Raw genomic sequence first — 11,892 nt, 5'->3', positions numbered from 1 at the left:
ACCCCATATCACTTGTTACATGAGACTGTGATCCCTGTTACATAAGCCACCCTCAGCCCTTCTGTCCTTGGACCCAGGCACTTTCTGGTGCCATTTTTCAGCTGGAGAAACAGTTAAGGAGGGACAGGGGTGTTGAGGACTTATTGTGACAAGCAGCCTCGGATGGAAAGGCTTCTTAGTACTCCTCAGTAGCACAGCATGTTAGCCTCTGGCCCCATGTAATTTTAAATGCCTAAAGGAATCTGTGGATCTCTCTTCCATACATCATAAGCTGATTTTCTGAATCCGCTTTATGGGCCTCTGTATCAGTTGATTCTTATGTTGTGTTGCTTTAGATCCTTTCAGTTTCACCTGCCTTTGTCCTCCCATCTCTGGCCACCTGCTATACTCCAGTGGCTCCTGCAGTGGACAGCTGCACATGGGCCATGGCCAACTTCGGGCGTGCAGTTGCGGTCCTCTTGCGACTCAGGATGGGGACATCTGGACTAACAGCTGCTCTGAGATAGGATGGAAGAAATAAGAAATAGGTAGAAAGGAGACATAAAGGAAGGATAAAGAAAGAAGATTTTAATTTAGAAATTCTGTAAACTTTTCCAAGCCTGTGTCACCAGTATCTTTCCCAGGTCCTTTATCCCAAATTCCTGGAAAATGTGTAAATCTACCAGAGTACTGTGAATTAACCATCCCCAGTAAATTATGTAAAAGAAATGATATTTTGAGAATTCTATAATTTAGGGAAACAGCCGTATCTACCCAGGATAATGAAGCCCACATCAGTCTAAGAAGATTGACCAGACCACCAGAAACTGTCTTGAGATCACCAGCAGATATCAATCCCACATACCTCCCCACACCCACCCCTCACCAAGATGCCTTTAAAAGAAGAGCCCGGAACTCCCGAAGGCTTCTCTCTCTCTTCAATATGTGTACCTTGCTTTGCCTCTAAAGCTGTCTTTCTACGCCAGTGAACTGAGATGCTTTTCTGTTAGAGCTCCCCCTTCTCTCCAGAAACTTCTCTGACCCTTCTCCAGAGACACCTCTTCCCCGGGAGGGTTCCTTATTCCAGTGCCTTGCGCTTAGATCCTCACACCTTCCACTTCCACCCAGGGTGTCCCTGTAGGCTGCTTAGGTCAGGGAGGCTATGGGATCAGCTGTGGGTGAGCAACCTGCTCAGATGGAAAGGTCTAGCCTTTGAATGGGAAGAGGGAACTGAGAGTCTTCCCCATTTTCCCTGACTAGACCTTCCTGAGTCATGCGTAAAACGTTCTCTTAGAGTCTCTTAGAGGACAGTCCCCAAAGACAAAGCCTCTGTCTGTGCTTGAGCCCAAGCCAAGGTCAGCTCGGTGCTGTTGGCTGTGCTGCCTTCCCTGTGCGCTGTGCGCCTGCCCCTCCTTCTGCTGCCGGCGACTGCACTCCATAGCGAAGCAGACGCATCTAAACCTTTGCCTCGGCTCTGCTCTCAAAGATCCAGGCTAGGGTGGCTTCTGACCACGGTCACCCTTCTCTCCAGGGCACTTTCCAGGGTCTACACATCCGAAATGGATGCCGACGTCTAAAAAGACAGCACCAATAGTGTTATAGAGGGAGGTGGTAGTAACGCTGAGCCAGCAGCAGTTCCTCGTCTTGAAAGCTCGAACTTTGGGCAGAGGAACTTCAGAAGCATCTAGGCTGAGCTAAGAACACCATTACGAATCGGAGGCACTGGTGTGAGTGTGCCGGAATTTTTCACCGGTATTGCTGAATAAATTACAGGAGCGCCACCTCCTCTGCGCCCTCTGGATTTCCCTCGAGCCAAGCTCCTTTTTAGGTGATGAACAGGAACCTGCCCGGCCCTGGCGGCCCCGCCCGGCGCGCCCCCTGCTGCCCACGGCGGGTTTCGGCAGCCGAGCGCCACGCCCCCGTTCCTGTCGGTTCACAGGGCGTTGCCTGTCCCTTTAATTGGCATGTACCAAGTCCTTCCAGGGTTCATCTGCACCCTGAGTCCCAGCTGTGAGGAATTGTGGGTAAGGGATCCTATAGGAAGGAATGTGGAGACTGCGTTGTATTTCAAGCAGCGCTCCGGGCTCGCAGCGAGAGAGTGAGCGCGGGCACGGGGAGACGCGCACCACAGCCGCCCTCCCCGCCGCGCCGGGTGGTGCGGCCCCAAGATGGCGGCCACCATGAAGAAGGCGGTGAGTGCAGCGCTGGGGCAGCGGGCGGCCGGCGCGGCCTGGGCGGGCTAGGGCGGGGGTCGCAGCTCGGGCTTGGTCCTCGGGGCGCCCTGGGCACCTGGGCCATAAGCCGGGACCTTCGTGGTCCTGGGCTGCCTCCCCCCGGGGACCGCGGCGCGGCCTTGCGCTGGGTGCGGGAAGCCCGAGGCCCGTTGGCTGCGGCGGGGTGTGCGCGTGCTCGCGTTGGCCCTCCGCAGGCCGCGGGTGGGTGTCCGGCGCCGTGTTCACCGTGAGGAAGCGGAGGCCGGGGAGGAAGGTCGCGGGGCCCGGGAGCGGGAGAGCAGAGGCAGCGGTGTCCGGTGCACAGTCCGAGCCCCGGGGTCCGGGAGAGCGGAGCAGGTGGTGCACGTGCACAGTCCGAGCCCCGTGAGCGGGAGAGCAGAACGGGCGGTGTCCGGTGCGAGGCCCGAGCCCCGGGGCGCGGGAGAGCAGAGCGGGCGGTGCACTGTGGACTGCCTAAGCCCCAAGAGCGGGAAAGCAGGCGGATGCACGGTGGACAGTCCCAGCCCGGGGAGCTGGAGAGCAGAGCTGGTCCTTCACTGTAGGCAGCCTGATGGTGCTCTTCGCCCTGCAGGGTGAAGCCAAGGGTCTGCTGACGATGGGGTATCATGGCCCAGCGCCGCACATCTGTCATCTGGGTCCTCTCGCGACTCAGGGGATAGGGACACCTGGACTAAGAGCAGGCTGTAGTCCCGCAGTGACCCTGCTGCTCCAAAGCAGAGCTGGATGTCAGATTTGGCCATTTTATTTTCCCCACAGCCCACTTTCCAAATATTTATCTTAAAAAGGTATATGGTAATTATATATACTTATAGGGTATAGCGTGATATTTCATCACACTATTTTACTCAAAAGCAAAGTAAACTTTCATTTGGGATTTATGACCAGCAAGCCTTCCCAGATATCTAGATAGAAGAAAAAGGAAATCAGGGTCGGGGAGAGGGGAAGAATTAACAGCTAATAAATATTGATGTTTTATTGTGTGCTAGGACAGTTCTTAGCCCATTTCATTTATTATTTATCTTGGTTCACTACTCTTGTTCTTGTTGGGAGATAACTGTTTTTATCCTTATTTGGCAGAAGAGGAAACGGAGGCAAAAGCTAGGATTTAAAGACCTTCTTACTCCAGAATCTTTTTAACTGTGAAAGGTGTTTCTTTCTGAGAATCCTCTAGCTGATGGGATTTGTTTTCACTCCACTTTTAAATCTACTTTTAAAATGTATTTTTTTACTCTCCTGCTGTTTAGTATCACATAGTCTATAGCTTCTATGCATGCTGTTGGGTGACCAGCCATCCTATCTTGCCCAAGATCAAGGGACAGCTAAACCTGGGAGTCAGGATGCATTGCTCACCCTGTGGTCTGTCCCTTGTAAATTTTATTTAGGAACAGAGTAAGGTCTGGGACCTTGGAGATTTCAGGCAGGTATGAAACTGAGGTTCCCTTCCCCTTTGTTTTGTTAAGTTGCATCCTCCCTGGTCATATGGCCTTTAATTCCTTGGAAGACACTGGTTGTAGTTCATTCCTGTTGTACAGATATGGAAGGTAGTACAGAGACTATGAGAACATTGAGAAAATGGTAGAAGAATGATTTGAACCTTGGACAGATTACCAACCTTTTCCCTCTTTCATTCATTGAATAAATTTTTTTGAGCATGTGATATGACACAGTCTCAATTTTAAATGATGTAGGCAACAGTGTGGGCATTAAGAAGTTCTTATTTCTGTGTCCTCCCAGTGGGGTGAACTCTTGGGGGAGAGGCAGCCAGTAGTCACACAGGAAGCTGAACTTTCCATCTCTGATGAGAACTGTGGAGGGAAAGGGCTTGCGAGATGAAGGCTAGAATCAGGGAGATCAGAGCACGTGGTTAAATAGTGCCAACAGTGAAGATTTCCACCCCTACACTATTTATTGTCACCAGCATGGTTATTGCCATTGAGCATCATCTTGTTCATCTTGTCTTTTGCCACCTCCCCCCACCAAATGAAAGCTGGCAGGTATTAATGAGGGCAGGGTTGAAGCTCTCTTGTCACAGTGGCTGGCACATAGGAAATACTACTAAATAATTGTTAAATTCATGACTGTGTGCTTGAAAGTACAAAGCAAAAATCACATACAGAGTCTTGGTAGATACCTTTAAAAAGTAAAAACCGACTGAAACTGTCCATTTTCTTTCTGGGGTCTCAGCTGTCACTACTCAAACTCAGTGCAGAGCATGATTGAGCATGGTTCACTTCCTCCTAGAATCCCATAAAATAGTAACTCTTAAAGATAAGAGTATAATCAGAGGTTGGGGAATTTTAATTTTCCCTTGAACCCTGAGCAGTCATATTTCTCTTAGGCCTAGCAGGATTTCCTTCTATACCTGCATCTGTTCTTTGTAGTGAGTTTGGCTAAATAGTGTTCAGGAGGTAAAGTGCTTAGCTATCATTTATTGAACAGTGACTACATCCCCAGTCCCTGTGCTCAGTACTCATTTCATCATCCCTGTAAGGTAGAACTAGCTTCTCATTTTAGAGATGACAAATCTGAGGTGGTGTCAAGAGAATTGAATGATTTACCTAAAGTTCCTGCTTGGGTGTATTGGCATCCACTATGACTTTCCTCCACTCTGTGCTGCTTTGAGTACTAGAAAATCGCAACACTGGCAGTAACTACATTTGGTTTCTCTTAAGGAAGTGTTCTAACCTTTTGGGATTGTGGATCCCTTTGAAAATCTGTGAAAGCTACCAAGACTGCTTGCAAGAAGGATGCACATTAATATGCATGCCACTTTGCATACAGTTTCAGGAGTAAATTTACTTCTCAATGTTTTGGGCCCCAATTAAGAATTATTCTCTCTCAGCCAGGCACAGTGGCGCACTTCTGTAATCCCAGCAGCTTGGGAGGCTGAGGCAGGAGGATCAGGAATTCAAAGCCAGCCTCAGCAAGTTAGTGAAACCCTGTCTCTAAATAAAAAATAAAAATGGGCTGGAGGTGTGGCTCAGTGGTTGAGCACCATGGGTTCAGTCCCTGGAACCAAAAAAAAGCATTACCTTTTCTGCCAAAATGCAGGTTCAGGAAACATAGAAGTGTTCTAGAATAGCATTGTACAATCAGAAGCCACTGCCCCTGACCATTGAAGGTGTGACTTACCCCTGCTGTGAACCACCCCACAGGGCAGTGTACAGTAACATTGGTATATACCCTTTTGACACACCAGTTGCAGCCCTGAACCCTGGTGGGAGAGCCCCTGTTAGGAGTTGTGCACCAGGGTCTAAGTGCCTTATGGTGCTTGCCTTTTTATGGGTCTATAGCAGGAAATGTCTGTTTTGAAAAGAGCAGTAACCAAGTTCTCTGCAGCACTTTCACTTTTTTAAGTGTTCAGAAGCCCATGTGTACACGTATATTTGAGTCTGATTCATCATGATTTAGATTCATATTCAGAAACCATTAGCTTTACTTGTGTCAGGCAGCTCTCCTACGTACTTTTACATGAATTACCCTTTAAAATCCTCATGATAGCAAACACAGCTATAAATACATATGAAATGTTCTGGAGCTCAGTATTTAACTAAAATGGCATAAACTTTTTAGGCAAGCAGGAGCTCTAGGATTCTCTATTCTCTGCGTAGGAAATTAGTAGTTCTAATATAGCGAGGATTACTTAAATGCCAAGACACCTGCTTATAGGTGTTCCTGTGGTTTCTTTAGTATAGCTTCATGTTTCCCACTTTATAAAAACTGTGTGGGGTTGAACACTCAGAAAGCTACATAATCATGATGTAAGGGATTTCTTAGGATGTGCTTGGAATCTGGTGGTGGGTCTAATGCATGTGAAATGGCTTATTGGGAAGAAAGCCTAATAAAAGGGAGGGCTCAATTCTGGTTTCTGCCTTTATATTCTGGCCACTGAGCCGTCTTGCTTGAGACTACAGGTTGACTTTCAAGTACTGGAGAATAAAAGTTTTATGTTTTATGTCATGGGTCACAAGAGACAAAGGATGGAGTGTGGATATTGTGAACTCATTTCTTTCTTCTTTCATTGGCAATAAAACTGGTAATCCTTATGAAGCTGCATTTATTATATAGTTATGATAAACTATATGTGCTAATAGATATAATAATGTAGCTTCAGTAACAACTATTTTTATACCATACATTGTTAGTCCTTTATAATAAGAGCACCTGTTTATAAAGGAATCTCTAAGGAGAGTCTGGTATTTAATTTTATTTCTTAATATATAGAGCCCATTTGAGAACCTGATGAAATCCAGGAACTTCCGGCTGCCTCTTCTAAGTATGCAGAAACTCATGTACACATGTGCACACAATATACGCGTATACTTTTGCATTCCAATTCTTAGAGCCCACAGGCATGTCTTGGACTTTTGGGACCAGGCTGCCTTGGTAAAAATCAGACTCCTTTATTTTCTGGCTGTGTGACTTCGGGCCAGTTATTTAAATTCTGTGCCAGTTTTCCCACCTGTGAAATAGCAGTGACAATCCCCCTTATTAACACTGGTTGGAGAATTAGTAGAGATGATCAAATGCCTAGAAAGTTCTTGGTGTATAGTAAGGGCTCAATCAGTGTCAGCTGTTAGCTTTAGTACTTTATGCTTTATGACATCCAAGCACTCTTTATTTGTAGATTTAATCACATTATATGCTAAGTTTTTAAATATTAAGCTTTGGATTTTTATCATTTTATAAACATTTAATCTTTATCATTTTATAGTGAACTGTGTCTTATGAAGATATATAAACAAGCTTTACATTATAATATAATTTTTACTATGTACAGGGTATAACCATTGAATATCAGTTTGATTAAAAACTAGAGACTCTCATATTTATGATCTTAACAATATGCTTATACACGTTTTAACTCTATGGGGGAAAAATCTAATATGAGGCATTAACATTATTTGACCATAGATATTTTTTGCTTCCTGGGTTATCTTGATGACAGAGTATTCTGCCTTGGGAAAGTCTACTATTGGCCAAAGATGAGCTGTTTCTTTTTTCTGACTTACTAAATGTTGTTTATATTTGGAATGTATACAAGTTAGGCATTATTTTCTGTAATGTTAAAATATTTATAGATTTATGAACAAATTTTAAGCTCATGGAGCAAAGACTAAGGCATTTGTGATATTCTATACGTTTTATGATTCGGGACTACATTAGGATAGTTTATTGATATTTTAGTAAAATAAGCTAATCTATAACTTCTTCATTAAAATTCTACAAAAAATTGAAAACTTTTTTTCAGGCTGCAGAAGATGTCAATGTTACTTTTGAAGACCAGCAAAAGATAAACAAATTTGCCCGGAATACAAGCAGAATCACAGAACTAAAGGAAGAAATAGAAGTAAAAAAGGTATTTGTCTTATTTCAGAAAAATAAAAAGTTGTTTATTTTTAAAAGTTGAGCACAGTTAAGTATATCTCTGTGGGCTTTTGTTATCGGCAACACAGTCTACCCTAAGTAGAAAGTCATTTTTTTTAAGGGATGTGAGAGAACAGAATTGGTGAGGGCCTTGGGTCTAGAACTGTGTCTGAGAGAACTTGACCAGGGACGAAACTGCTTTTTCTCCACTGACCCGAGAGCCAGCAGCCTCCTTGGTGAGGAGGAGCACCGAGCTGCTGCTACAGCAACCCCATGTCCCTGAGGCCTGTGCCCAGCTTCTCCTGCAGCTTTCTCAAAATGTCCAGTTCATGTGCATTCCATTGGTGGAGATTAAGCTATTATTCCCCCCAGCCCCCATCTCAGCAAGCAAGGCTGAGAAAGGTAGATTTGTTTCCTGTTTTTTTGTTTGGTTCTTGTGAGAAGGCAGGCTTCACCAGCGGGGAATTGTTTAAAGTGGAAGTGTTGAGTGATCTCAGATACCGGCAGTCCACGTAGGGTAGGGTGCTCATAGCAGTCTGGAAACACCCAGAGGACGATGTGTTGGCTCCTCAGTGATTCCAGGTGAGGTGTCATCTAAGGGTAAGAGTTTAGTTTTATTTTTTGTGTGGTGATACCTTTGTGAAAGAGCCCCTCAGAAAGTTGGTGTCCCCATATTGAACCTGGCTTTTAGTTCTGTTGGGGAATCTTGAGACATTTTCATTGCTGTTCACTTTTGCACTTATAGAAACAACTCCAAAATTTAGAAGATGCCTGTGATGACATCATGCTTGCAGATGATGACTGTTTAATGATACCTTATCAAATTGGGGATGTTTTCATTAGCCATTCTCAAGAGGAAACACAGGAAATGTTAGAGGAAGCAAAGGTATGTGGGAGTCTTTCCCTGGGTGACAAGGTCTAATTCTTAAATTAGGACTTATATCACTTTAAAGAACATGTAATTTTGGGTGGAGGAAAATAATGGATGTTAAGTAACATTAAGGGTGTTATACCATCCCAGGCAGGCTCTCAATGCTTTGCCAGCATAATTTTACTTAATCTTAATGATGATCCATTTTTATCCCAATTTGGAAGAGAAATAGAGGCTTGGAGAGGTTACAGTATTTATTCATAGTGACATGTAAACAGTGGTCTTCTGACACTGGAATTTTCTCCTAACTGAAAGTATTTAGAAAGTACAGCACATTATAAAGCACAAAAGAGAAACTTCCTGTAATCCCACTGTCCAGAGGTGACCATCCATAGGGAACATGCTTATGTATCTTGTTCTTTTCCTCATTCTCTGTGTAGTTTTGCTCCACACTTTGGTTAAGGTTACTCACCTAGCACATGTTCATTGGGAACCTTCTTGGACTCAGGCAGACTTATGTCATTTTCTGTGACTTATTTACTACCATCTTTAATACCGAATAGTTGGACATTAATTTAGCTTACTGCTCTTGTTAATATCAACTTGTCTCTGATATTTTGTCATACTATTGTCATAGTGAGCATTCTTACACATAAATCTTTGTTTACATTTAGAAAATTATTTTGAGGAAATGATCAGAGACCTGTACTGACTGGGCCAGAGTGTGGGCTCTTTAGCACTGCTTGAGACAAGGCTGCGTTAAGTGCAGTTGCTCACTAACTTGCATGCCCTCAGCTGTCGATGGATGAGAAACAGCCACAGAGTTAGCGTGTGAGAAGCCAAGGGCATTCGAACATTTCCTCAACTTTAGCTTTATTAACTTGAATATTACTTAAATTGATAATCTTCCTTGTTTATATGCCTAAACAAGCATTAAAGCCACATCCAATAAACCTGTGAAAATAAGATGGGTAAATGAATTTGCACGACTGTGCTGCAGTGAAACTTTATAGAAACGAGCTTCGGGCTGGATTGGCCTGTGGGCTATCATTTGTCCACCCCATCTTAGAGCAGAGGGTTTTGAGGAAAGGGGGATATGATGGACTTGTAATCTAAAAATAATCTTCTGTCTTATTTGGTTGATTGGATTTTCTGATATGGAAATTTTCTCTTTTTTAATAGGTACATGTCTTGTTTCTATTTGTGTGTGTGTGTGTGTGTGTGTGTGTGTGTGTGTGTTACTGGGAATCAAATCCAGGGATGTTGTACCACTAAGCTACAACCCCAGGCTTTTTTATTTTGAGAGGGTCTCCCTAAGTTGCCTAGGCTGGTCTCAAACTCTTGATCCTCCTGCTGCAGCCTCCCAGGTTGCTGAAATTAGGGACATGGCCACTGCATCTGGCTATTTCTAGTTTTTGTCTTGTAATAGTTGCTTTCAAACTTTTAGCAGGCTTTAGAATTAGAATCTCCCACGGATTTGTAAAAAATTGATGTTGTTGAGCCCAACACAAAGAAATTCTAACTCATGAGACCTGGGGTAAGGCCTTAGAATTTGTATTTTTAATAATTCCAGGTGATTTTTGCCCCAATACTGGGCAGAGGGCCACACTTTGAGAACCATTGGCTAGACTTCTAAAAGAATAACATTGCTAAAACTAAGTGTTTGTCTTTGCTCCTGAAGTCAACATGTTAATGGGTATGCCATCTGTGGGCAAAATGGCTGTGTCTTGCTCTTCTCTTCCAAAGTTTAGCCCTAGAGGCTTCATAGTGAAAACTGCCAGATTTTGACTGTAGGCTGTTACTCTTAACTATTGGTGATTTTGTGTGTTTTGATGGGACAGATTGTGTTAGAAGGCAGGCAAGCTCATGGTACACGTTTACAGAAGTCTTTGTATGTACTTCTTTCTTTATTAGGCTATGGTAATTTAAGAATTAATTTTCTTTTAGCTGCTTCAGTTTTTAGACTAGCAAAGCTGAGAAACAATCATGACTTATTCTGTGATTAAATAAGTATGGACCTGAATTAGACTTTTGTCTCAGATCTAATTATCAGTGTCATTTAGCTGCATGTCCAAGTTTAGAAAGTTCTTGACCTGAAATTCTTTCCAAATATTATTTCAGACACAGATGCTCTGAAACCAGCCAACTGAATAGAATTAATTTAAACTATTTTTTTTTTTCCAGAAAAATTTGCAAGAAGAAATTGACGCCTTAGAATCCAGAGTGGAATCAATTCAGCGGGTGTTAGCAGATTTGAAAGTTCAGTTATATGCAAAATTTGGCAGCAACATAAATCTTGAAGCTGATGAAAGTTAAACATTTTATAATACTTTTTTATTTGTTTAATAAACTTGAATATTGTTTGAAATGATAATTTCCCTTCTTCAAATGATATGGAAAGGAAAATTTTCTCTTTTTAAACTTTTCATTTATTTAATGGAAACTTGCCTATTTTCACATGTCGTGCTTATTTATTTTATATTTTTGAAAAAAGACAGTATTCATCTATGTATTTTGCATAACTGTTATATCAAGTTTAGGGGCTTTATGTCATGTTATTAAAATCAGTTAAGCAACCGTCTATGTTTCTATATTATTTAGAATACTTGTTGCAATTTTCATTGATAAAATTTAAGTTGTGTCCCCTTTATGTATCTGACATCAGTTGCTCTCCAAGGAAGGTGGAAACCACAAAAAGATGGGCAGTCTTGCACTTGCTTGCTCAGTTCACAATGAAAACTTTGTCATTTGCTGCAAAAAAAGTGTACATAAATATATGTAATAGACATAGTTAAACATATATCAAACATACTTTTTACATATATCACTATCATAGATGTTGCTAAATAAAGGGGTAATGTCCAGACATGTGAGGCATGTCAAACTTGTTTTGGTCTTGGTGATTGAACTCAGGTGCAATCAACCCCTGAGCCATACCCCCCAGCCTTTTTATTGTTTTATTTTGAGACAGGGTCTTGCTAAGTTGCTGAGGCTGACCTTGAATTTGGGATCCCTTGTCTCAGCCTCCTGAGCTTTTGGAATTACAGGTGTGCACCACTGCACCTGGCCATGTCAATCTTCATATAAATATAGAGCAAACAACAGAAGAACAAAGAATATTTTAGAAACCAAGAGATGTATATCTGTAGAGAAAAAGTTTAATTTTTTGAAATTATAAATTTTAGGCTTATAATTTCAGTGCTTTGTAATTAATTAGGGGTATATATTGACAATGAAGCGGAAAATGAGCAGCTGTATATTTAAAAGTACGGCAAATTTTTAAATAAAGAGAGCATTTGCCTTCCATTTCTTCCCCCAAAGGACACATTTGGGAATTTAGAAGACCTAAGTATACCATCCTTCCCAGCAGATGGCACTGATAAACCAAGATACCAAGGGAAGTGTTGTAATATAAAGATGATAATTTTTTAGGGTTTAAAA

At 42.6% G+C, this 11,892-nt stretch overlaps 1 protein-coding gene across 2 annotated transcripts; it reads left to right on the top strand.

Annotated features, from left to right (window-relative positions):
* Positions 1–2,014: 2,014 nt before the first annotated feature.
* On the top strand, positions 2,015–11,032 carry Pfdn4 (prefoldin subunit 4). 2 transcript variants are annotated; one of them, XM_005325202.5, is made up of 4 exons: positions 2,015–2,171; positions 7,465–7,572; positions 8,326–8,466; positions 10,636–11,032. In XM_005325202.5, the coding sequence occupies exons 1-4, from the start codon at positions 2,148–2,150 to the stop codon at positions 10,765–10,767; spliced, it is 405 nt and encodes a 134-aa protein (XP_005325259.1). In that variant the 5' UTR covers positions 2,015–2,147; the 3' UTR covers positions 10,768–11,032. The 2 variants fall into 2 exon arrangements, with proteins under 2 accessions (XP_005325259.1, XP_040131138.1); XM_040275204.2 differs by lacking the exon at positions 2,015–2,171 and adding an exon at positions 2,438–2,549.
* Positions 11,033–11,892: the final 860 nt, after the last annotated feature.

Source organism: Ictidomys tridecemlineatus, chromosome 5 (assembly GCF_052094955.1).
Source record: "Ictidomys tridecemlineatus isolate mIctTri1 chromosome 5, mIctTri1.hap1, whole genome shotgun sequence".
Classification (NCBI taxonomy): Eukaryota; Metazoa; Chordata; class Mammalia; order Rodentia; family Sciuridae; genus Ictidomys; species Ictidomys tridecemlineatus.
The sequence above is the reverse complement of the archived record's forward strand: the minus strand, read 5'-3'. Positions and strand labels throughout refer to the sequence as shown.